Consider the following 27,892-nt stretch of genomic DNA (forward strand, 5'->3'; position numbering starts at 1 on the left):
TCAGCGCTTGATGAAACGGCATGACATGAATCCATGTAAATCGTGTGACCATTATGTATAAAATTATGTTGAAGAATGAACAGTTTGCAGGTATGCAAAAGTGGAATTGTCAACTTTTTCAAAGTGACTTTTGTTTTCGGAGGAGGGAGTAGTTCATCAAAATGGAAAAACAGTATTTTGTTTCCACTTCATGCCCCGTCTGGTCATCTCATGTCAGTTTGGAGATGAAACCAGCGTGATTGTCTGCAAGCATCACAAATTCCATTATCAAGATTCAACAAGAAATGAAGCCTTCTCTTCCTGCCTTATTTCACTACGAATTGTGTGAATGTATGTGTGTGTGTTTGGGTGAGTCTGGCAGGGGTCCCGGTAGATCACCGGGCTATTTCAGAAGACACCCTGAGCATCAAAAAACCTTTTTGTATACTTGTAACCTCTCTTTATGAAAACCTTGGCAGTACATTTTCTTCCCAGTCTTCTAAAGCAAAACAAAAAATAACGTTGAAAAGCAAGTGCATATAGACTGCGGCTAGGGAAAAAAGGTCGACCAAGTCGGGTAAATCGATTTTTATGAATATGCCGACAAAAAATATCCGTTGAAACAATGTCTGCGGTTTCAGATACCTTTTGGATTGTGTCCAACATGGACCATCCTCCATTCCACGGCTTGGTGGACTTCCTCATGCAGTTGAGACTGGCCATGCTGTGCCACTTCCTGTCATCCAGTTTCCTGTGGAAGGCGTTGGCCAGCATCAGAACGCTGTCGTACAGGTACAGGTTGGACACCTGTCGAAGGAGGGGGGGGGGGGGGTAGTTAATGAGGGTACAAAACAAACTAAAACCTCTTCAAAATAGTCTAGCTATAACAGAAAATTAATTAGTAAACGCTATGTAAATGGAGAAATTTTAGCTCCATATTTTTCTTTAGTCTACTGTATTTTTACACTCTTGAAACATTTGGATCAGAATTCATCCATATTTTGCAAAATAACTTTTTGGGGTTATTCAATGAGCCCAAAATGCTGGGTCAAAATGAACAACCCACAAACTAACACAAATTTTGCATGTTGCTATTTTAATTGACCCCAAATTTGACTTCAAATAAATATTTGTTCACAAAAAATAATCCATGTAAAGTGTCGGACCTAAAAAAGAAGTAAATATAAATACATATTTGTCCACAGAAAAATATTCAACTTAAAAGTGTCCTCTTTTTAGATGATAGTAGGGATGTGTTCACAAAAATAAATCATTAACTTAATTGTGAATAATTACCCCCAAAATAATGACCCCCCCAAAAAAGTAATCAACATAAAGTGTCAAATCTGTTCTCAATAAGACATTAATCTAAATAAATATTTGTCCACAGAAAACTGTTCAACTTAAATTTTGGATCATAGTAGAGATGTGTTAACAAAAATGAATCATTAACTTGACAGGTAACGAGAGGTGCCACCTAACAAATTTGCTGGAACCATTCTAGTATGGGGGCAGAATCTGAGTTTTTACTATAATGCAATTGAATAACCTACTGAATATAACATTTTGTTCTATGAATGAATTCAATTATTATTTTTAAGGGATTTTTGCATGTTTGTTTTATTTAAAATCTCGTGTACCCTCGAAGTTCCTTCAAGTACCCCCAGAGGTACTGGTACCCCCATTTGAGAACCAATGCCCAAGACAATAGTATCAGGGCCCTTTCTCTGACCAAACAATAATCTGCCAGGCACCGAATAAGCTCCGCCCACTCAAAAAAAAGAACTTTTGATGTGCTCATCTGTTGAAGTCGGTCAAATGTGTTCGCAATCAGACAAAATACAGCAAGTTTGTTTTTGAAGGATCCCTGGGAACACCAAGAAGGAGTCAAAATGGCTGCTTGAAACAAAATGGTGCCTTTTCAGACGTGAGCTCTTGAGACTTCTGTGAGGGTTCGCTCATGATAGACAAGCAAATTTCGTTGCTAAGTGAAACTAGCTCGGGGGCCTGACTTGAAATGATTCCGGGGCCCTCAAGCAAACTAACTCCTCAGCGGGATGTACGTGCCTGCAATTTAGCGCAATTCACTGGGAGGAAGCCTCTCAAAAGACGACAACTTGCAGCACATGATTGCACTCGTGTCTCTCGAATCGGAGAAAATGTTAGTTTGACGCTCGGGGTAATAAACGGACATTCGGATAGATCGTACACGGGAAAATCAGCCTTCCTTTTGTTTGGCGGGTCGATATCTGGTGCGCGTGTCCGTCTCCCGGCGCCCGTCAAAATTCGACGCTGTCACCCTCGCGCGCTTCCAGGTGGCGTATTTTCATATTGATCATAGCCTGGCAGACAATTAAGCGTTTATGTCCTGTGACGGCGGCGGAGGCCCCGCTCGCCCTGAAGCGGGAGAGTACGATGACTTATTCATAAATCCCTTTTTGCGTTGTGGGGTTTAAAGCGTGACGGGGGCCGAAAAAAATTCTGTATTTTCCGCAACATACCGTAATATAGGTGAAGCCTCTATTATGGGGTTGATTTTCATACTTAACCGTTACTTTATCGCTGCTAGCTTATGTACCGTACGCTAATACGTCGGCACAAAGTACTGCACATACTCTACATATTAACGTACAGTTCTCTGTTTGGTTTATCACTGCTATTGTACGCATTGTACGCTAATACGTAACGTTCTATGATCAGTTTATCACGGTTAGCGTACATAGCGTACGTACTACGTAATGTTCATCGATTGGCTTATCGCTACCAGCGTTCACACGGTACGTATTAAAGTAATGTTCTCTGATTAGTTTATCACTGCTAGCGTACGTACTGTACATATTTGTATTGCGCTTCGATTGGCGTATCGCTGCCAGCGTACATATCGTACATATAACGTAACGTTCTCTGATTGGTTTATCACTGTTAGCATACACGCAGTACGTAACACCTAACTTTCTATGATCAGTTTTTCATGCCAATTTGTCAACTGTGATGTTCTTCTTGGCTTATCGTTGTCAGCATACGTATGGTTTCGTAATGTTACGTATATACGTACGTATATTACGTATATGTATACGTAATGTTCTCTGATTGGTTTATTACTGCTAGCGGACGCTACGTAATGTTCTCTGATTGGTTTATTACTGCTAGCGGACGCACTATACGTAATATGTAACGTTGTATGATCAGTTTATCACTGTCAGCGTACATACCGTGCATATTACGTAAAGTTCTCCGATTGGTTTATCACTGCTAGCGTACCCGCTGTATGTCATACGTAGCCTTCTATGATTAGTTGATCACCATCAGCGTACATGCTGCACACATTATGTTATGATGTTCGATTGGCTTATCGCTGCCAGCATACATATCGTACGTATAACGTAACGTTCTCCGATCGGTTTATCACTGCTAGCATACACGCTGTACGTAAAACCTAACTTTCTATGATCAGTTTATCACTTCGTCAACTGTGATGTTCTTCTAACCCTCGTCTTATCGTTGCTAGGGTACATACCATACGTATTACGTAATGTCCTCTGATTGGTTTATCACTGCTAGCGTACATACTGTGTGTGTTCCTTCACTTATGCCCCGGTGTCAGCGGGATTTTGGGACGCAGCGCACAAGGCGCACTGAATTGTAGGGCACCCTGTTGATTTTCGGGAGGATTAAAGGCTTTTATTTGCGCTTTATGGTACGGAAAATACGGTAGTTGTCAAAACAGGCTTTATTTCTGCTCGTCTCGTCTCGCCTCTTCGATAAGTGCCTCGGCGACGTATCCTGTCAGAAATCATGTCCGCCGCCTGCGCCAGAGTGGATTTTTGTGGCGCATCCCCCGCGGGGATCGAATCCCGCCGCCGTGCGAGACGTGAGGAAGCAAAACAAGATGCCACTCGGGGCGTTTGGCACTTGAAAGGTTGAAAAGTCTCAGAGGGAGACTACTTGGCTGGTCAAATTCTCTCCGCTTAAGGTCATGCAATTGTAGACTGGTACGGAATCGTAAAAATGATAACACGCCTTTCATGCGGCGAGCATGGGGAAAAAAACGATCATAACACACACTTCAAGAGATATCTGATCAACTTTAGTCCGATTGCGTTTCCCGATTCATGAATCGATATGAGATCAGATGGTTGCTGTGGCCGACCTTAAGTGACTCCAGGTTCCATACGAGGAAAGTTTCCGAGTACGTCTTACGTATTAGGGAAGTTGCAAGAATACTCGAAGGAGCCAGCGCTATCGCATTAGAGACTCCGCGTGCTTTTATTACATCGATTATTTCATTAGGCAAACCTAATATTCATTTCATTGATTTTATTATCCTCTTATTTCTTTGATGAATTGAGATGTATGCGATTAAATTAAGAGAGGGGAAAAAAAAAACACCGGAGACGGAAAGGCCAAAGAAAAGTAAGGGCAGGTGCGAGCAAATAATTTGAGAGCCAGTTTGTGGACACATGATCCCTCGAGTTAATTCTGACAAAATTACTTTATTATCTACGCCGACAAATGGCATTTTGGTGAATGCCACTCACCGCCAGGCCAGTTGATATTAATTTTGACTTATATAGCTATGAACGCAAGTGAATGAGTGGACTTATTCATTGCCAGCCTAGTAAAAATTAATCTTTAGTCATCAATGGTAGTAAATAAGTTAAAAATCTGATGGTTGACAATAAATCGATTCAATAATTGAGGGTGCGCCTTATAATCCGCTGCGCCTTATATATGGAAAAAGTTTTAAGCTATATTAAGTGAGGGTACGCCTTATAATCCGTTGCGCCTTATAGTGCGGAAAATACGGTCATCTAATATAAACAGTATCACGAGTACCGATACCACGAACGGACGGCTGGTATCGTCCCGATACCATAACCTGGTGTAGATTCTCACCCATTTATAATAGTCACCTGATATGTTTTCAAATGCTAATTTGTCTAGATTCAGGCAAAACTTTGGTGGGTCTAAGAAGAAATTATCGTATTTTCCGCACTATAAGGTGCACCTAAAAGCCTTAATTGTTTTTTAAAAGCTGATGGTGCGCCTTATAATCAGGTGCGCCTTATATATGGATCAATATCGAGATTGGGATTAGTAGATGGGGAATGAACCGATAAAGTAAGCTTTACCTGTTTCTTTTGTGTGTTTACAGTTGAACAAGGTTGCTCATATTGACATTGAGTTCTGATGCTATTGAGAGTTTAGAGGTATTATTTGAGTTATTGTTCTTACTTTGAGTATTACTATATTGTGATTGAAAAAGTTTGAAAATAGGTCATTAATTGAGGGTGAGCCTTATAATCCGCTGCGCCTTATATATGGAAAAAAGTTTTATGCTATAGTAAGTGAGGGTGCGCCTTATAATCCGTTGCGCCTTATAGTGCGGAAAAGACGGTAATCTAATATAAACAATATCATGAGTACCGATACCACGAACGGACGGCTGGTATCGTCCCGATACCATAACCTGGTGTAGATTCTCGCATGATACGTTTTCAAATGCTAATTTGTCTAGCTTCAGGCGAAACTTTGGTAGGTCTAATGAGAAATTAGCTGCTCCGCTATTAGCTAGCAAAAGCAATCTTTCTAAGAACGTTTGACTCGACTGCGCCGCTTTGTCCCCTGCCACTTTGCACGCCACTCATTTATATTCATGGGCATTCATGTGCCTCATGATTACCTTATCAAGGGTCCTTAATCTATACACACTCGCATATATAATGAGCTAATATCTGCATTGGTGTCGGCAAGGCGCTTGCGTACGGGCGCGTGTGTCGCCGGCACGTGTACTGGAGATGGCGTGAAGAAGAAGGAAGGGATGCGCCCCCATGTTGGTGGTGTTCTGGCTGAGCGAGCGGCGCCTGATAACAAGTGGCCCTCATGTCGGCGGCGCAGACAGCACATGAAACACGCGCCTTGTTCCCCGAGAACAAACTTGTCCGACAAATATTTGCAGCAAAGGAATAAGCAACAAGAGAGGGATGACGGCGCCGAAAAAGCCCAATCGCCGCTGCGTTTTTTTTTTTTTTCTTCTGACAGAAATGAATTATGGTTTTCTTGCTTTTTCTTTTGGAGTAGTGATTCTCTTCGCCGGTACTTTAGGGCGCCGTGAGGGATTGTGGGTTCTGCCGTGGCAAATTATGCAATAGCGATTTCTTTTCAACTGAATTTTCACAAAAACTTTAAATAATTAAATTCATTCTGTTCAAAAGACGTATTTTTACGCGCGTTTAAGAGTCCAGATCCCAGCTACTGTATTTTTCGTAGTATAAGGTGCACCTAAAAGCCTTCGATTTTCACAAAAGCTGACTTATAAGTCAGCGCACCTTTTACAGCGCATAAATTGTGAGTTTTTCGTCATTTTTTACCTCTGTATTTCAGTAATATATGTATTTTTTACAATTCTATATTATATATGCTCCAATTTTGAAGCACTTTATATGAGGACATGGTGCAAAAAACGCAGTACTTACTAGTACCTAAAGTAACAGTTCTTAAGTAAGCAATTACTTTAGTATTTATTCACTTGTAGTAATCAATTACTTAGTACCAGACATTTTTAGACCTTGCTTTAGGCAAATGTTGAACAAAAATTGGAAAAAAACAAGTACCTGAAATTGAATGCCTGAACTCCTTGAAAAACTGAAAAACAAATGATTAAATGATGTACACCCTTTGAAATATTTTTGGAGGCAAGTCTCCCCTAATCGACGGCAAAGCATTTTAAAAAAGATTCAAAACTTGTGTCTGGTTTATTAAAATTTTGAACTACGTTTACAGGGGTAATACGTCACTTCATTTTCCAATTCTTTTGCTCTTAATTTGAAAAGGAAACAATACCTTTCCTGTCATGGCGTTAAATGCATTAAATTACATTTGCCAATACCTGCAGAAAACCTGACGAAATATCTTACTAACCTTCTCTTCAGATTTGTCTTTTTTTTTCTTTGAAAATATTGTTAGTGAGTTACAAATCACAATAGTGCTTTGGGTGCTTAATGTTTTCTTTCTGTGAAGCAATTAACGATCAAGCTGGAGCGCGATTTGATAAAATGTCAGGCAACGGACCATTTGCTTTTGTTTTAATACAAAGTCGAGGAGGCAACGGCGTCATGATTGATGGCCGTATCAGCCCCGCGCGAACAAAGAGTGTGAAAACGATGGAATGAAGAAGCGGGGACAGGCGACGTTACCTCCAGCGACTGCAGATAGCCTTCCTGGGGGTCACACAGTAGCGAGGAGATGCGGTGATTGTTCCGCATGCAGCGGACGTTGGTGTCCCTCCACAGCGGGAACACCTGACGGATGAAGGTCATGCGGCCCAGGGAGCTGTGAACCAGCTCCGTGATGTCAGCGTCACTCACTTCCTGTTAGTGGGGTCACACAACACAAGTGGAGGGTACGCTGACATGTCTTTTTATGTCCTCGGGCAGTCAAAACAAAAGAACGTTCAACTGAAAGAATATAAACACGACAATAAAACGCTCATAAAATACACACAATCGTAAATATTTACAAGGCGTGCGCATTAATGAAGACGTCATTTATAAACAGTGCCCTATATTTTCAATTTCCGAATACGGTGAGTCACGGCCTCAATTCATGCAGACTGTAATGGCAAAATGAACTCATTTTTGAAAATGTTACTCATTCATTTATTTACACAGTTGTACTGAACACATGAGCTAAGAATAAATTAGCTAACAACCTTTCCAAACATATAAACAAACCGAGGTGCCAATCAACTAACCAAGTATCAGACAATGAACAAAATCAAGCAAACTAACCAACTAACACAAACAATGTAACCCATCATCTAACCAACCAATAAAAACTAACATAACATAACATAGCATAGCATAACATAACGTAACATAGCATAGCATAGCATAGCATAGCATAACATAGCATAGCATAACATAACATAACATAACATAACCTGACCTGACCTTATCTGACCTTACCTGACCTTACCTGACTTTACTTTACCCTACCTACCTACCTACCTACCTTCCGAACCAAACAACCATCAAAGCAGGCAACCAATTAAAAGAATGGCCATCCAACCAACCAACTAACCAATAAAGTCACAGGTGGACCGACCGACCAACCAACGGAGTGACCAACTAGGCCAATTAACCAAGCAAAAAAGTAACAACCAACAAACTGACCAACCACCAACTAACAAACCTAAAAAATATTAACTGACCAACCAACCAACCAACAAATTAACAGAATGACCAACCAACCAATTAACCAAGCAAAAAAGTAACAACCAACAGACTAACACACTGACCAACCACCAACTAACCAACCTAAAAAATACTAAACTGACCAACCAACCAACCACCCAACCAATCAACTCATAAAGACTAACAGAACCAACTAACCAATTTATGAAAACTAACAGAACCAACCAATAGACCCAACTAACAAGTTATCAAAACTACCAGAACCAATCAACCAACCAACATATTTATCAAATCGAACAGAACCAACTAAAACTAACAGCTAAAAGCTATGGTTTTGTTGGGCGGTATTATCACTACGATGCGTCAGTGAGACGGATCCAATTCAGTGACACCCAACAAATGGAATTGTTCATCTTCCCCGCTAATACAGCAATCGCCCATCAGCGATTTCCCCCGGGGTGAGTGACAAGGGGCCGGCCGCATGTGTGAAGGGTCAACCGAAAATCATTATTCATGAGCGACGGCGTCGCCCGCTTGGAACCGGAGCGAGACGGCGGACGAGCGGCGGGCCTCCGGAGACGCGGCCGCTTCATGTACGACCTGACAATGATGGCGCGGGGTTAGCGCCGGGTTACCGTTGAAGGAGCGGGACCTTGATGGCGTCCCTCAACAACGCACGTGCTCCGCCTGAGCTTGACTAATGACGCCGTGTGATCTTTGACTCTGGCATTCACCTCTGCGCCATTTTGTCATCGGAGCTTTTGTCTGTCCGACTTCACGGGTCGTCATGATTTATACACTTCCGACATTTTTCATTAGCTGTGTTTTTGGCATTCCTGTCATTCAGTCTGTTGGAAAAACGAACGTCCGTCAGAGCAGCAAAAGGGGCGTGTCCGTCTGAAAGACCTCTGACGGAATGCCTATACCGACGATTATAAAAACGAATGAAAAATACACTTCCGACATTCTTCATTAGCTGTTTTGTTTTAGCATTTTCGTCATTCGGCGGTCTGTCGGAAAAAAAAACGTCCGTCAGTGCAGCAAAAAGGGGCGTGTCCATCTGAAAGACCTCTGACGGAATGCCTATACCAACGATTATAAAGACGAATGAAAAATACACTTCCGACATTCTTTGTTAGCTGTTTTATTTAGCATTCCCGTCATTCGGCGGTTTGACGGAAAAAAGAGCATCCATCAGTGCGGCGAAAGGGGCGTGTCCGTCTGAAAGACCTCTGACGGAATGCCTATACCGACGATTATAACGACGAATGAAAAATACACTTCCGACATTTTTCGTTAGCTGTTTCATTTAGCATTCCCGTCATTCGGCGGTCTGGCGGAAAAAAGAGCATCCGTCAGTGCGGCGAAAGGGGCGTGTCCGTCTGAAAGACCAATGACGGAATGCCTATACCGACGATTATAAAGACGAATGAAAAATACACTTCCGACATTCTTCATTAGCTGTTTTTTTTAGCATTTTCGTCATTCGGCGGTCTGTCGGAAAAAAAAAAATGTCCGTCAGAGCAGCAAAAGGGGCGTGTCCGTCTGAAAGACCTCTGACGGAATGCCTATACCGACGATTATAAAGACGAATGAAAAATACACTTCCGACATTCTTCATTAGCTGTTAGCATTTTCGTCATTCGGCGGTCTGTCGGAAAAAAAAACGTCCGTCAGAGCAGCAAAAGGGGCGTGTCCATCTAAAACACCTCTGACGGAATGTCTATGCCAACGATCGCAACGACAAATGAAAAAAGCACTTCCGACATTCTTAATCAGTTGTTTTTTTTAGCATTCCCGTCATTTGTCGGTCGCATGAGATGTTTTTTTTTTTCTTTTCAAATCTTCAAGACAAGCAGTCAGGTGGAACTCATGCATATTCACGAGTTGTCCTGACGAATTACCCAGATGAATTATGCCGCGCGGTTCACGGAGCCGAACCTCGGCGTCCGAGCTAATAACCGGTAGCGGCGCCAAACGTTCCGCCGCCATCACGGGCGACCTTTGTGTCGGGCGCCGCTAAAGTCGCGGGTGCCGCGGCACCGCGCCCGAGGAAACGTCACAAAGCACGCGTCACAATATCAACAAGGCGCTCTCTTCCCTGGGGCTTGCTCGAGCAATTTTATCGCCATGGCAACACCCTGCAAGCTTTCTAACCGCGCTTGTGGCATAATAAAGGATAGGATGCACTTTATGGGAATGAGGTTTTGTTACTTGAGGTATACGCGCGTCTATCATGTGGGATGAAACCGCCGTGATAACGTCGTAATTATCATCAATGCTGTATTTTGCATCCCTCGACGTAAACAGCTCTCGCTTGCACTTTTTTTTTTATCCTGGGACACAATGTGTTATTAGCGATAGCATCGGCAGCTGACATCGCGAGCGAGGGTGTTATTGCGTAAATGACGTTTTGATTCGGACTTTTAGATGATGATTTGTACTTGTGTCACTGAATGAAGCCGCAAGGTTGTTTGTTTTTTTTTTCGTACGGGAAACACACTAGTAGGCCACGAGGTATTTTCGCATTCATCTGTGATGATATTTAAAGTGTTGTCACATGATTATGCTTTGACAGCGTCATTATTGTTGATACAATAATTCAGCGGTTCTCAAATGGGGGTACGAGTATTTTTTAGCGGCACGTAAGTGAGATTATAACTGAGTTTTTGCAAACTTTTTTTTAAGTTTTGTCTAATTTAATGCTATAAATTCCGTGACAGGAAAACTTCGGGTTGCTTTTTAAATTAAGAGTAAAATAATTAGAACATGAAGCAAACTATTCCTATGTCGTGTTATGGAGACTGCCTTTATTTTGTCAAGTTTTATGTTGACTTAAAGTTTTTTTTACGTAATGAAGTCTCCCAGCAGGAAAAAAAAAAAAAAAAATCTTGGCAAGAATATATTAAAATGATTCTTCAGGGGGTGTGTCACATTTTATCAGGATTTTTGATTGGCATTTCAGCAAATCGAATGCAATGCTCTTTAATGCCGTGACAGGAACAGCACATGTTTTTCGAATTAAGAGCAAAGCAATTGGAAGATGAAGCATTAGTGGCATAATTTCCCAACAGATGAGCCAGAAATCAACTAGCTGTGCCACAATCTATGTTCTAGAGTTGAATTGTTTGACACCCCTGCCTTCGAATCTGTGGGCGAATCGGTGGGATTATGATTACAAACAGGAAATTTCTGAAATCTGAGAATAAAGAAAGAATTCTCATTTGGATGCAAAAAAAAAAAGATTTTAAAAGTGAGAGTCAGAATTCTGAGGCAAAAGTGAGACATAAACTCGAATTCTGAGAATAAAGTAAGAAAAGTAAAGTAATTAAAGTAAAAAAAAAATATCAAAAGTCAGAATTCTGAGATAAAAGTGAGAAATTCGCTGTTTTGTTTTCTTTCTTGGCGTCCCCCAAAAAAAGAATAAAACCACCGGAAAGACAACCGCGTCAGTCGGGCGGACAAAAATAAATAAATAAATAAATAAAACCGCAAAACGCCATGCAACTTTGCACCAATGACAGGCAAACGAGACCGCGCATTAATCAAATCCAGCTCATCTGACAGAAAGGTTAAACGATCCTCAGTGTGCCACTCAGTCCTTGCCATTAATCTTTCATCAAGAAATAAATAAAAAATTTACCAGTAATCGTGGCGCCGCTTTTAATTAATTGGACATCAAGGTGCTTTGCGGAAGCTGCTGAGAGCGACAAGTCCTTATGGGACATCCAAACGCGCCTATCGCGGTCCGACTATTTGACAAGGACGGGATCAGAAGTGCGGGGGAGGGGTGGGAATGCGCCGTACTTTCACGCCTGACTGGCGTGGTCCCGGGAGAATTGCATTGGAAGCGTTTTTGCACTTAAAATTGGCCCGTAATTGCGACGGAATCGCTCCCATTCCAACGCAACAAGGCGGAATGGCGTGTGAGTAATTCCATTGTTTGTTTTTTTCATTCGCGCGCTGGATTCCGCCCGAGCGCGCCCGTAGAAGGAACGCGGCCCGTCGCGGGGTTCGCCGTATTTTCCGCACTATAAGGCGCGCCTTTAAAACGTTTTTTTTTTGGGATATATAAGGCGCATTATAAGGCACATAGAATAGAAGCCATAGTAGAGGCAGGGGTTGCGTTATGCATCCACCAGATGGAGCTGTGTTAAAGGGATTATCAAAACAATCAGATGTCAGGCAAACATTTCAATTAGGAAATAAGAATAAAGATGTGGAAAAAACGGGGGAAAAAATACCTCTTGATTACATTAAAAGACGATTTAGATCAATTTCAAGACCAATTAAGAGTTTAAAACGAATATATAATTATGGTTCAACTAACTCATTCAATGCCAGGGACGTATTTTCACCTTTTTTGAGAGTCCAGATAATAAATCCCAGATAGCTAAGTATTAATACTTAAGTAATTAACTCATTCAATGCCAGGGACTCATTTTCACGTTTTTTGAGAGTCCGGATAATAAATCCCAGATAGTTAAGTATTAATACTTAAGTAATGAACTCATTCAATGCCAGGGACGTATTTTCACGTTTTAAATCCTAGATAGTTAAGTATTAAATTAATACTTAAGTAATTAACTCATTCAATCTCAGGCATGCATTTTCACGTTTTTTTTTTTTTAAGTATCTGGGATTGAATGTCTCCATTCTTTGAAAAAAAAACGAAGAAAAAAAAAAAAGTCCCTGCCACTGAATGAGTTAAGTATCTGTGAAAAAAAGTGAACATATGTCCCTGGCATGAAATGAGTTTCAATTTTTTTTTTTCATAAAATCGCAATCAAAAATCCCAAAATACATTGTTTTGTTGATTTAAAAACAAATTTAAATCAATCCATTTCATTTTATAAAATTGCACTTTCACAAATTTTTACACTTTGTCCCGATATAAATTGCCTCAAAATTGACACATATATAACATCAAAATTTTCTGGAAATCCTAGTTGTAAAAACCACATTTATAACTGAAACGCCGAGGTAAAAATGGAAGAATCCACATGGCGATTAAGTGATTTGATTTTCTTCATCCCCGCAAAATGAAAACTCACATTCCATGCAGATTATAAGGCGCGCCGGATTATAAGGCGCACCGTCATCTTTTGAGAAAATTCAAGGCTTTTAGGTGCGCCTAATAATGCGGAAAAAAAAAACCGCTACATTAGGTGAAGACAGCTGGCCTGACCCAAGATGGACACAAACGTGTCACACTTTTTAATTGGCAAAGTACAGCTCGGTTCGCCTGGGTACACTTAGCGTGGGTAAATATCCAAGCGGCGCATCTGGTGCGTAGGCGGGCGGGTGAAAACGGCGTCGGCGATGGGAATACCGTTACTTGACACAACCTTTTGGCGCCAACCGAATAAGCGAAGAAAGAACGCGACAAGGTACACGCTGTTATTGCCGTTTCCGTCGGGCTTGTTGTTTGCTAGCAATTCGACCACATGGCGGGGTTTTTATTTCCGATAAATGCCACAGGCCACAACGGTTATTTTGGGAGATTTCATTCTTTACTTTTTTAATGCAGCCAATACAGTGCCGTGCAGTGCAGTGCAGTATATATATATATATATATATATATATATATATATATATATATATATATATATATATATATATATATATATATATATATATATATATATATATATATAATCATTGTCATATATATATGACAGTCCATCTGGCTCCTTCAAGCTTACTGGTATATGTGTGTGTGTAGGTAAAAAATATATATATATATATATATATATATATATATTTTTTTTTTTTTTAATATTTAGACAAGGGGTCTGCACGCCACGGGTCCAGAGTCACTCTCTGGAAAATAACGAGTACTTCACGTAAATTAAAATGACTGTCAGCGGCTAAGAGTGGCAAAAAAACGTTTTTCATTTGTTTCCAAGGCATTTGCACTAAGTGACTCTTGTTAATGCCTTGTGAGTTACAAGCACATTTTGTCCACGGTCCTTAAACTGTAGCTAATCTCACTTTCCAATCACAACCGGACACCTTTGTCTTCATCCAATTACCGTTAAGCCATCGAGTGTTCCCTCTACCGAAAATGTTCGCTATCTCCAATCAAGGCGGCCAATCAGAAGCTCCGTGCCCCCCCCGCCCCGCCCTTCCCGCCGCTCGTCACGGCAACTCTGCCACGAGTACAAGATCTCATCACTGCTCTCATTATGCGCGTGGTTATTCTTGGAAATGTGAAGCACATGCTTAGAAATGATAGGAAGGGGGAAAAAAAAAAAACATTTTTTCTCACGAAAAAGATCAGACGCAACATTAGCCACGCTTGCTGCCATTCCTCCAATCAAATGTTATTATGAATCAATTTAGAGACTTTTATGAATCTTACATGGTTTTTTTGGGGGGGGACTGCGGAAGAATTCATTCATGGACAGTAAATATTGTTGATAATCAATAATAAATAAATAAATATTCTCAGAATTCATTAGTCCTGGATAGTGTATGCCCCCTCAAATATATAAGCAAATAAATAAATGAAAAAATACAATTTTTATGTATTTTTTTTGTCTTGTGTGACTTAGAAGGAGAAAAAAATAATGTGAAAAACAGAAAGTCATTTATGGTCATTAAACTATAAATGTAACGTGTATAAATATTATTATATTCTAAATAAAATTCCACAAAAAAAGAGTGAATTTTTGGGGATTTTTTTTTGTTTCTTTAGCTGAAAATATAAATAGATGAAAGCAAAAATAAAAAAAATAACTAGCAAGATAAACCTTCACAGCAAAAATGACAAGTTTGTTACTTTATCATTTTTTTAAATATTTTTGGTCAGCCTTTTGTTTTTACATTATTATATAACGCAAAATCATAATTTAGGACCAAAAATAACAAAAACATAGGAAAAAAAATAGCAAGGTAAACTTGCAATAATTAAAGTTAAAGTCATAATTGAAAATCGAATCAAGTTCCGATTTGTTTTGGGTTTTTTAATTTATTTTTTTGCTTTTGTCCCCCCGCTTGTTTTTAGTTTGATTGACAAAAGATAAATACATTGAAATATTATCTTCTCTGAAAGGAAAAAAAGCAACAAAAAAAAAAGAAAAAAAAATATAAATAGCAAGGTAAACCAGCAGTAAAAAAAGTTATGGTCCTAAATGAAAATTGTCGATAACGCAAGCGGCATCTTTAGCTTGACTTTACAGTAAACTGCGTCTAAGGCGGCCAAGATGGCGTCGTCGGGCTTTCAATTACGCCACGTCACGTTAGCGGCGGACATCAATCACCTCCCGACCGTCCTCCTCAACTCTCGTCCGTCGCAGCGGGCGCGGCCGCCTCGTCCATCAAGGCCTCGTCCAGTGTCGCCGTTGTACAAAAACAACACAACAACTTCCTTCCCGCTTGTGTAATCCATCTGAATTTGAGACGGCGAAACAAGCTAGCTGCGTGTTGGCACGCTGTTTTCGTCCGGGCCGGGTCAACGGGGGGCCGTTCCGTCTCGTCTCGGCCCGCGCCGCGCCGCCACTCTTAATATCCAATTTAGAAGCCTCCCCGTTTTCTGAAATGACTTGGTGTTGTCCGACGGGTTCGCCAGGAGAAAATATTTTTTTTGCCTCGGAACACAAAAACACAATAAAGGCGGCCGTACTTGCCAGGTTCCACATCATTCTCTAATGTGATGACGCAGTGGTCGTTCCATATTGAAATTTGACATATTTCTCACCATACGGGTGAAATTTCAGCTCCCTGGTAATGTGATAACGCAGTGGTCGTTCCATATTGATATTTGACATATTTCTCACCATACGGGTGAAATTTCAGCTCCCTGGTAATGTGATAACCCAGTGGTCGTTCCATATTGAAATTTGACATATTTCTCACCATACGGGTGAAATTTCAGCTCCCTGGTAATGTGATAACGCAGTGGTCGTTCTATATTGAAATTGGACATATTTCTCACCATATGGGTGAAATTTCAGCTCCCTGGTAATGTGATAACGCAGTGGTCGTTCCATATTGAAATTTGACATATTTCTCACCATATGGGTGAAATTTCAGCTCCCTGGTAATGTGATAACGCAGTGGTCGTCCTATATTGAAATTGGACATATTTCTCACCATATGGGTGAAATTTCAGCTCCCTGGTAATGTGATAACGCAGTGGTCGTCCCATATTGAAATTTGACATATTTCTCACCATATGGGTGAAATTTCAGCTCCCTAGTGTCTTCTTTCAATGCTTTCCCTTTGATGTGAAATGTCTTGGATGTAAAGAACAAAGGATTAGACAAAGTACCGCATGTAGTATTGTGTCCATTTTTTGGACACATTTTTCCTCATCATTCTTGCAGTATTTTAGCCAGTGTATTACACGCTCCTTGTAGTGGTCGTGCTATGTTGAAATTTTACCTTATCACCATCTGGGTGAAATTTCAGCTCCCTTGAGTGTTTTTTTCAGTGATTCCCGTTTGATATGAAATTTCTTTGATATCAAGATCAAAGGATCCAAAAAAACATGTGACGGTGATGTGTCTGATATTTGGACAAATTCTTCCACATCATTCTTGCAGTCTATTAGCCAATGGATGGGACGCTCCTAGTAGTATGATAATAAGTGATCGTGCCTTGTTGAAATTTAACGTTATCGCCATCTGGGTGAAATTTCAGCTCCCTTTTTTATGTCTGGATCAAATGATTTAACAAATACGACAGTGTTGTATCCAAAATTTGGACAAGTTCTTCCACATCATTCTTGCAGTCTTTTAGCCAATGGATGGCACACTTATAGTGTGATAATAAGTGATTGTGCCATGTTAAAATTTGACATTATCACCATCTGGGTGAAATTTCAGCTTTTTTCAGGTTTTTTTTTTATGTCAAGATCAAAAACGACAGTGTTGTATCCAATAATCGGGCAAATTCTTCCACATCATTCTTGCAGTCTTTTAGCCAATGGATGGCACACTGGTAGTGTGATAACGAAGTGATTGAAATGTGACATGTTGTCGCCATCTGGGTGAAATTTCAGCTCCCTTGAGTATTTCTCAGCGCTTTCCCTTTGATGTGAAACGCCTTCGATATCAAAGAATTGAACAAAACCCTGCACAAGGGTTATTAAACATAACGGGAGGGCGAATATCATTTTATGGAGGGTTTACTTCATTAACGGAAAAAAAAAATCCCCCATGTCATCATCGTCCTCATCGCTACGCACGTCTCACTCGCGCGCTTCTTCCCGCTTCCCTTTGGAGCAAGGCATCAACATTCATCGGTCGTGGCCGGTGTCCGATTAACACATCCTCCGTTGGAGCTGGACTTGAATGAAATGTGAGAGGCCCCCCGGTGGGGATACGGGGGGCGGGGGGGGGGCTCACTCGCGGCTCTCCGCATCATGCGTTTAAAATGAATGTCGGCTTTGAGTTATGAGCAGAGAGCATGCGGACGCCAAACGCGCGTACAATTATTTATATCCCTGCAGAATGGAGCCATAAAACAAGACGAGGTTGAATTCCAACTAAGGTCCACGGGCACAAAGTAGAGAAGGTCATGATTATTATTTTTTCCCCCCGCCCGAATCATTTCAAAAAATACAACAAACTCGTTCGATCCCAAAGACATATCTTAAAAAAAAATAATTGAAGAGTCTGGATGTTCAATCCTAGTTTATCATATTATTACATTTTAACTTTATATGATTAATTATATATTATGATCCAAGTATATTAATCAGACGATTACGATACGTAACGAATTACGTTTAATTTCATACTTAAGTTAATGGATTTGTTTCATATTTATTTACCTAAAAAAAACAGGATTTTATCAGCTATTGTGCTCAAATTATAGTTACTTTTAATTTCACAACAGGTTGCTTCCTGTTCCAGTTAATTTGCTCTTAATTTGAAAAGAGCTGTCTTCCCCCCCAATTATAGTTACAATTTAGCAACAGGTTCCTTAATGTTCTTAATTTGAAAGGAGCAATGATTTTTCAACTTCGATACTTTTTAGCAACCGGTGTCTTCAGGTTCCAATTAAATTGCTCTAAATGTGAAAAGATCCATTGTTTTCAAATTATCATTACTTACATTTTAGCAGTGTGTTAAATCATGTTCCAATTAAGTTGCTCTTAATTTGAAAAGAGCAATGTTTTTTTTTTTTTTCTTTCAACTTCGATACTTATAACGCATTTTAGCAACTGGTGTCTTCAGGCTCCAATTAAATTACTCTAAATGTGAAAAGATCCATTGTTTTCAAATTATCATTACTTACAGTTTAGCAGTGTGTTACTTCATGTTCCAATTAAGTTGCTCTTAATTTGAAAAGATCCATTGTTTTCAAATTATCATTACTTACAGTTTAGCAGTGTGTTACTTCATGTTCCAATTAAGTTGCTCTTAATTTGAAAAGAGCAATGATTTTTCAGCTTATAATGGTTTAGCAATTTGCTGCCTCATGTGCCCAATAATTTGCTCTTAATTTGAAAAGAGCGACCGTTTTCAAATGATCATTACTTACAATTTCGCAATGTGTTACTTCATGTTTCAATGAAGTTTCTCTTAATTTGAAAAGAGCAGTGCTTTTTCACCTTATAACAGTTTAGCAATAGGCTGCCTCATGTGCCCAATAATTTGCTCTTAATTTGAAAAGAGCGACCGTTTTCAAATTATCATTACTTACAATTTCGCAATGTGCTACTTCATGTTTCAATTAAGTTTCTCTTAATTTGAAAAGAGCAGTGCTTTTTCACCTTATAACAGTTTAGCAATAGGCTACCTCATGTGCCCAGTAATTTGCTCTTAATTTGAAAAGAGTGACTGTTTTCAAATTTCAGTTACAAATTAGCAATAGGCTGCTTCTTGTTCCAATTATATATATATATATATATATATATATATATATATATATATATATATATATATATATATATATATATATATATATATATATATATATATATATATATATATATATATCAGTGTTTCTCAACTAGATTTTGCCAGGCCCCCCTAGAAAAGAGAAAACTTTTCGCGCCCCCCCCAGTCGATGCACTGAATATAAATAAGATTATTATTAATGAAAATTGTTTAAGTATAGGTATATCCTTTTTAACATTAACAACAGAAAAACACAACATAAATCAACTTTCAACAACTGTTAATTATTTTTATCGCGTTTATATCGGGTTATAGCTTAGTCTGAAACGGAATAAAAAGAAGCAAGTGCACAAAAGTGCCTGAAACTAAAAGAAATTACATTCCACATGACAAAAACAAAGCCTTTTTCCTGGGATCACCTCGCGCCCCCCCAGAAGTCCCGCCCCCCTATTTGAGAAGCACTGCTATATACCAATAAGTAGGGTATAATCACTTTTCACTTCCCCTCAAAAAATCATTTCCAAGTTGACCTTCTTTTGGACCGCGTCATTGCAAAGCGACAGTCCTGTTGCTGCGAAATGTAATTTTAGCTCAGGTGACAAACGGTTAACCGAGAGGGCCGAATATCGACCACGGAAGGTTAATGAGGCGTCTGTTATTGCCCGGCTTGCAGTCCAAACGGCCTCACCTTACATTCGCTGTGTTTTTGTTTTTTTTTTTGGTATTTTTCTTAATAAGTACCTCTGCAATGGGCTTGGAATCTGTTCATCCAGGCATGCGGGTAAAAAATATCGGTGGGCAAAAGAGGCCTTGAGCTGTGCGAAAAGCCTTTCCGTCTGCCTCTTTGAATTCCTATTATTGGTTTTGTATGCCTCACAAAGCAGCACGGGAAGGGCTTTTGCAGTCTGAGCCCGTTTGATAAGTGACAGGCTATCATTTTTAATTTGAAGCCGTCTTCATACCCGAGCTGCCCGCATTCCTTTAAGTCTTTTATTACAGAAATTATGTATGAGCTAATTCTGCGCCCGAATAATAAGATGTCATACCGACGGTGTGTCTATGGCGAGATAGTCACTTTTTTAAATTTTTTTATCGTTAGGTGCTATTCCGTAAGCCTTACTGGTTTACCTTGATATTTATATATTTTTTTCTTTTTTTTTGGTGCTTTTTTTCCTTTCAGACAAGATCATAATGCAATGTATTTATTTTTTGTCAAAGTAATCAAACTAAAGACAAGCGGGGGGAGAAAAAGCAAAAACTAAATAAAAAAAACCCAAAACAAATCAGAACTTTTTTGATTGCAAGTTTACCTTGCTATTTTTTTCCTATGTTTTCTAAAATGAAAATTATGATTTTTCCTTTTGATTTATGTTCGTCTTTTTTTTCTTTTATCAATGACAAAATAGTTTTAGGTGTAATTTTACAATTTTTATCGATTATAATCTCATTTATTGACAGCGTGGCGAGGTTTTCTCATTCCTGGGGGAGTAATTTTTGACATTTTTTTTGGCTAATCGGTATAAACGCTGTAAAAAGTAATTAACAGTTGTTGAAAATTGATATTTGTTGTTTGTTTTTTGTTTGTTAAAAATCACATAGTTTTAGGTGTACTTATACAATTTTTATAGATTATAATCAAATTTATAAGCAGCGCGGTGAGTGGAGCGGTTGCAAAAGGTTTTCTTTTTATTTCGGGGGGGCTTTTTTCAGTTTTAGACTAACCTGTAATTTGTATAAATGCTGTAAATAAGTAGTTAACAGTTGTTGAATATTGATTCAAAAAAAGATACTGTTTCAGGCATGCATATACAATTTTTAGAGATGGTAATCGTATTGCCCGTCGGTGGGGCGAGTAGGTTTTCTCTTTTGCAAAATGTAATTGAGAAGCACCGGCTTAAACGGTGGCTTTTTTTTTCTTTTAAACGTCGCCTCTTCAGAAGCCACCCCGCAAACTGAACCCCAGCGTGAGTGCATTTCTTTTGAAAACAACTCCAGTTCCGAGTTTGCTTCTCAACGGGGTGGGAGGAGCTATGATGCGGTGCCGCTTTGTTTTGATTAGCCCCAAATTTGTTTTCGCAGAACTCAACGAGCACCGCTGTGCGGGGAGGTTTTAAAGGACCGACGGCGCGTCGGAATAACAGATGTTAAAAATACGTATTAGTATATTAAATTGCATACCCTGATTGAATGCTTATTTCTATTAAGTGGAATTACATGGGCAGACAAACTGCATTGTGTGTATGTGTGTGGAAGTAGAAAACTAAATAAAATTCACAAAGAGACCAAAAGTAGCTTATTAAAGTTTTCAATAAAAGAGAGACTAGAGATGAAGAACACAGCCTGAGTCAATAAAAGGGTCTTTTATGAAATGAGAAGAGTGCGCCTCCTTCGGGCCAGTGCTTGACTCCTCTACCTTTTATTTTTTTAAACATTTCCTAAAGCAGGGGGTAGTTTACAAGCTTTGCGACTGGAATTTGCCTTCAGGATGTTTACTTGCCTCCCCGACTAGCAAGAGACTTTTCTTTGTTGACCTCCGGGACAATAAAATGTTGCCTGCAGCTGCTCCATACAATCAACTTTTTAGCATCCCTGAGCAAATAGTGAAAATTGAAACACATGTGCTTAAAGGAAATATTTCCCATCAATTAAATGACTCAAAGAAACAGACTATAAGTATAAAGTACAGCAGATGGATCAAAGCCATAGATAACAATAAAAAGCAATTAAAATGTTTAAATAATCGGCAAATATCCGTCATTTGGACGATTATCTGCGGCGAGTGTTTGCAGGGCCATAATCGGTCGATTTAATAGGCTGCAAGAAAACTCTGCGTGTAAAATGGTGGAGAAAACATGAAGCTTCCAAGCAATCGACTGACCCGACTTGGTTGATTTTTTTCCTCCCAAGCCCTAATATTGATCATCTGTTTGCTAATAATTGTGATGGTTCAATAACATGTTTGGCGTTGTACCCGACTTGGTTGACATTTTTTTTGCCCTGGCCCTAAGATTGATCATCTGTTTCCTAATAATCGTGAGGTTTCAATATCATAGTTGGTGTCTTACCCGACTTGGTTGACTTTTTTTATCCCAGCCCTCATATTGATCATCTGTTTCCCAATAATCGTGAGGGTTCAATATCATAGTTGGTGTCTTACCCGACTTAGTTGACTTTTTTTTGCCCAAGCCCTAAGATTGATCATCTGTTTCCTCATAATCGTGAGGGTTCAATATCATGGTGGGTGTCATTCCTGACTTGGTTGACTTTATTCCCCAGCTTCATCATGTTATTTTTGGCTGATGTTTGCAGCACCATAATCAGCTAATTTATTTAGCTGTCCACGTGCAAGGAAAGATTACCCACATGGGTCGGGCGGGGCTTCCTGGCAGTCGACTTACCCGACTTGGTTGACTTTTCCCCCCCAGCTCTGATACTGATCATCTTTCCCAAATGATTGTGAGTGTTCCATAATGATTGGTGAAGGTTATTTGAGCATATTAGTTATTTCAAAAGTGTGTTGACACTTTTTGCAGTTATGCTGTAGCCCCTCCCCTTCAAAATGAAAATTCCCTCCTCATTAATCATCCGTCCACTGCGGGTTGAGCACCGATTCCAAGAGCATCTTTCTGTTCTGTAGGATTTGATGTTTCAGCATGATGAATGGACGCCAACGCGCGTGTTTGCGCGCGTGTGTGTTGGTGCTATTCCGGACAGCCAGCTTCCTACTGGGAACTGAAATGCTAATTCTCAGTCAGGTCAAGCGGGAGCAACCCTTTTATTCGCTTCCATCTACAGTATTTGCTTTTTAGAATAATTGGAATCATCGGGAACATACAAGGCAGGGGCGGGGTGCGCTACATTTACTAAAAGCGTACTTGACTGCTCCGCTGCGATGTCCAATTTAGAGGAGCATTTACCTTGATGTCCGTTCAGAAAACGCTGACATGAAGAGTTAAAAAAAAAAAGGCCGGAAAGGTCCGGCCGCATGTAAGGCAAGGAAATGACAAAAAGGCTTTGTTCGGTCTCACCTCGTTGGCGTAGACCCAGTGGCTGTCCTTGGACGCCAGGTTGGTCTCCACGGCCTGCAAAGATAAAGCAAAAGACATGAGGGGAGCTTTTAACAACCCTGTGAGCGAATGCTGGAGGTCTTTCAATGTCAGTCAAACCCTGGGAAACCTCGTTTGTGATTCAAGATCACCCGGCATATAGCGAGGGTCTGACAGGCCGTGGGGCGACGGAATTAGCATTAAAATCACAAGCGCTTTTGCTACGGGTAGCCTTTAGGGTATCTTGACACGCCGCGGTTCAGCAGCCACTAAAGGATTATACAAACTCTGGAGGTTTACTTTTACTTTTTACTTTTTTTTTTTTTTACTTTTTTACTTTTACTCTTCGACTTTTTGCGACGGATACTCCGATAGGTGGACCGAACTTTAATGAAGCGGGTAAATGAGGTTTGGGAAAGGCTTCTTAATGCTGGCGGTTCTCAAATAGGGTATGTGAAGGCACTTCAGGGGGTATGGGAGACTTTTGGGTTTCTGCCAGTATCAGTGAATGTATTTGAATGCTTTCCAACACTGTGACAGGAAAATACGGTTTCTGTTTTCAATTTAAGAGCGAATGAAATGGAACATGAAGCAACTTATTGCTAAATTGTGCTACTGTGACACACATTACAACATTCGTAACAACATTACAAATCGTTCTATGCCTTTGTTTGGTTACGTTTCTTGGAATTGCTGAATAAAATACAACTACAGATCCTGAGGTTTAACTAATTAAGAAGAAGTGGCATAGCACTGTTTCAAGTCATTTTACCTCCCCCAAAAACTATACATCATTGTCAAACATATGACAGTCCATCTGGCTCCTTCAAGCTTACTAGTATGTGTGTGTGTGTGTAGGTATATATTGTGCCACCCTCATTTTAGCACAGGGTGACAGTGTAACCCACAAAAATCTCAACTCCTCTGCATGCTTTTCTAAATCCTCTTGAGAACCGGCTTAGCATGGCCATAGAGACACACCCATAAATCACCCGGGTGGATCAATGCGTGTCGTGTATTGAAGTCCGGTCCGAGCGCACATTCCGCTGACATCTTTCCGTATGTAAGGATGTGATGTTTCAGCATGATAAATGAATGCCATGTGTGGATTTTTTTTTTTTAAGCAAGCCTGTATGACTTTTTTTTTTTGTCTTTTTGCATATATATACATATATATATATATATATATATATATATATATATATATATATATATATATATATATATATATATATATATATATATATATATATATATATATATATATATATTAGTGTCGAAAAACTCCTTGACGGTTATTCCAATCAACTTCAAATTTGGGCTGTGCCATAATCAAAACAACATCTGGGGCAAAATTCTTGATGATCCGAAAAACTATACGACAGGAGGAAATTCTGTCCTAAAATATGATGAATATGTCTAATGCGAGAAGGAAAACAAAACAATCAACCCCGGCTCCAAAAAAACGCGAATCTGAAAAAGCAATCCGACGCAAGCAGCGACTTTATGCCCAGCAACACCGCGTAACGCTCGCCGATAAAAGCCGGCGTGAATCAAAGCACCGCCAGCCACTAATCTTATCTGGCAACCTCAGAACAGTCACGCTTGGATTTTAATGCCCTTCTCATTTCCAGATTTCATCAAGACGAACGACGTCCATCCGAGTCCAAAAGCAATATTTACCTCCACGCTTCAAACGGCGCATCTCGGGGCCTAATTGCGCAAAAGTGCTTTGAAATTCAAATGGGGCGTGACGAAAACATCGACGCGCGACTTACGAGATGTGTTGCTCGTACCGTTGAGGAAAACGTTTTACCTTTTTTTGGTATTTTGACCATTTTCGGGTCATTTCGTCCCACATCGAAGTGGTTGTTCCATGTTGCACTTTGACATGTTGTGGCCATCTGGGTGAAATTTCAGCTCCCTAGTGTCTCCTTTCAGTGCTTTCCCTGATGATTGTTAAATGCTTTTGATGTAAACATCAAAGAATCGGAAAAAATACCGCACAAAGGTTAAAGGGGGAGAAGACTAACGTATGCATCTCCATTCGTTCTCCTCACGAGTAAAAATAGACTAAAGTGTGTTGTCTTCCTTCCTTGTGTGTTGTTTGTTGAATGCTCTGGGGTGACTGAGCTTGACAGGTTAAAAATGTCGCAAGAAAAATCATATTTCATGAGAAATAACCGTATTTTTTGGACTATAAGCCGCACCGGCAGCAGCAAAAATTGAGCAAAAAAAATGAACTTGTCACAAATAAGCCAGCAATCGTAACATGAGATGTTTAACAACAGTATGTGAAAGGTTTATTCATTTATTTTTTTATTTGTCTGACTACAGCAGAGTTTATCAAGATTTTATTCATCTTGGACATACTTTTGTATTTTTAAAGCTCTTTCACATTCACATCTTTTCTATTCTATTTCCATAAATTGAAACCTTGAACAGATTCACAAATTTCTTTCCCGTTGGATTGCCCCCTGGTGGCTAGTTAGCCACACTGGACTATAAACCGCAGGGCTCAAATCATGAGAAAAAAAAAATCGTGGTTTATAGTCTGAAATTTACGGTAAATCGTCAACGTGCCGAAGGTAATTTTCATCATTTATGTGCATATATGTAACAAGTATAAAATACCACGATGCAGGTCTATTAACATTTGCACCGGAGGTAAAATGTGGATGTAAAGAGCATCCACATTACCAGGAGTACCTGAAGTACTCCATACAAAGGCTCAAGGTCATTTTAATACAGAATACGTGTGTCAATGTGAACGTACATGTACAAAGGATGAAAAAGAGCGTAAACTGTAAGACTTTGAAGTAAATAAAATAAAAAAAAAAAGCCGTAGGGACACTTTAGTCGTAGCAGTAGTAGATAAAAAAAAAATTAGAAAGCCGACAGCTGCGGGAAGTCATGTGCAGTCTCCTGCATGGGGTATGAGTGGGCGCATGTGTGTACGTTCACTTCACAGCAACTAATGAACAAACAGAATCTTCCCCCTTTAAAAGAAACATTCGCAATGTTTTGTTGGATTTTTCCGCAAATACCTTCTGACGAGGTTAGGGTAGGAGCTAAAATAAACACACTTGTATGACTACTACCGCAAGCAAAATCAATAGCTCTTGCCCTGACCTATTGAATAATAATCCAAGACGTATTTAAGGTGATTTATCATAAATAATGAAGTGGAGAAAGGTGATAAGGTGAGCGCGTGCGTCGTTATCGATATATATCGGTAATATTCTTCTCTAGTCGTTCAGCGATAACATGAAATATTTTGACAATTTGGGATTTTATCACTGACTTAATCATCAGTATCAGATCCATTTCTAATAGCAATAATCTCAATTTGATCAGAAGATTATCGTAGGGGTTACCAGAAGCGGTAGTCCGTTAGTATTGACGGACGTCAGTTGCCCGTTTTGTCGATGGACCGACCAATGCGCAAAAAAAACGACAAATTAGGAAAGAATTAAGAATTAATTTTGAGATCAGATGCCGCTAAAAACTGTTCAAAAGGGGTATTGGTAAAAAAAAAATGTGTAAAAGTTGAAGAGAAAATACAATTTTAGCTAGAAATTTGAAGTCATAATTAGCATTTTGCAGGCCACATAAAATAATGTCGCGGGCCGGAACTGGTCCGCGGGCCTTGGGTTTGACACCTGTGCTACGGTCATTGTGACAATAGGTAAAAGTATTGTTTAGAATTAAGTGTTAAGAGATTCTTTTGTGTTATTTCGCTTTTTAAATATGATTTATATAAAGATGGGTGCACAACAAATTAACAAGCTTACTCTGATTCGCTCTTGGACAGGATATGCAAGATAGAAGTTTTTTTTTAAATTCCTAATTAAAGGTGTTTTTTTTTTTCTCCCACTCAGATTTTTGCTAAAATTTATAGAAAGTGCCTCCCCTTTTTACATTACCCACGGTGAGATTCACTGTCCCACTCATTTCCCCCACACGTTAGCGCTTTTCCCCGGTGGAGGTATCCTCTTCACCCAGTGCCTGTTCTTTGCTTATACACTTTATAAGTTCCTTAGTTTTTTATTTCTTTATTTTTTTTGCATTGAGTAGCCATTTCCTGCTTCCCGTTAAATTAGAATATCCTAAAAGAGTCCCTTTCCAACCATTTAGGTCTTGAGCGCAGTGCATATTTGTCTCCCTGCAGCATCACATGACATGCAATTATACCAAAGCCACAATGCTGACAGGGAGCCCAGTCCCTCAATGCCTTCCCCCATCCTCCTATGCCGTCTAAAAATATAAAGGGTTTTATGAGGGTAATTGCAAAGCCAACCACTTGGAAAACAAATACAGGAGCTTTTTTTTTTGGTAAACAAAAAAATTCTTCTTCTAATACGTTGCCCAAACCGCGATGCAAAAGAACGCTCTTGATAAAATGTTTAATTAAAATGCAGAACGGCCCCAGTGGGGAGCATATCAATGTTGCAGGTATGAATTTTGCCCTTTTGTTAGCGTTACGCATTCATATGCGATACAATTAATTATTCGCTGTGTGCGCATGCATATTCATATTATCTTTTGACGTCTTGCCCATCGCATGTTAAGACCTTTGAAACATGCATATTGTATATATGCATACATCAGTTCCACGTGTGAAAACAATTCAGCTGCAGAAAGAACTGATTATACCACAAAATGAATATATATATATATATATATATATATATATATATATATATAGAGGAGGTTGTGTGTAATCCTGATACGTAAAATTTTCCGCATCATAAGGCACACTATCATGCGCACATTCGATGAATGGCCTATTTTTTTTTTTAAATTTCATATATAAGGC

The 27,892-nt window shown here is 39.5% G+C and overlaps 1 protein-coding gene and 1 long non-coding RNA gene across 3 annotated transcripts in view; one reads left to right on the forward strand and one right to left on the reverse strand.

Moving 5' to 3' along the window:
• The window catches only part of grid1a (glutamate receptor, ionotropic, delta 1a), a 275,198-nt gene that overhangs the window by 43,613 nt on the left and 203,693 nt on the right, over positions 1-27,892 (reverse strand). For both annotated transcript variants that reach the window (XM_088421868.1, XM_088421869.1), the window contains exons 5-7: positions 23,056-23,109; positions 7,176-7,349; positions 625-786 (exon numbers count right to left, since the gene is read on the reverse strand). In XM_088421868.1, the coding sequence (XP_088277994.1) occupies positions 625-786; positions 7,176-7,349; positions 23,056-23,109 (390 nt within the window). The remainder of the gene's footprint in view (positions 1-624; positions 787-7,175; positions 7,350-23,055; positions 23,110-27,892) is intronic.
• The window catches only part of LOC148419839 (uncharacterized), a 48,995-nt gene continuing 21,726 nt past the window's right edge, over positions 624-27,892 (forward strand). Inside the window, exon 1 of the long non-coding RNA XR_015866432.1 lies at positions 624-771. This is a non-coding gene — a long non-coding RNA (uncharacterized LOC148419839). The remainder of the gene's footprint in view (positions 772-27,892) is intronic.

This window comes from Hippichthys cyanospilos, chromosome 8, assembly GCF_059441005.1.
Source record: "Hippichthys cyanospilos isolate Australia breed blue-spotted pipefish chromosome 8, RoL_Hcya_1.0, whole genome shotgun sequence".
NCBI lineage: Eukaryota > Metazoa > Chordata > Actinopteri > Syngnathiformes > Syngnathidae > Hippichthys > Hippichthys cyanospilos.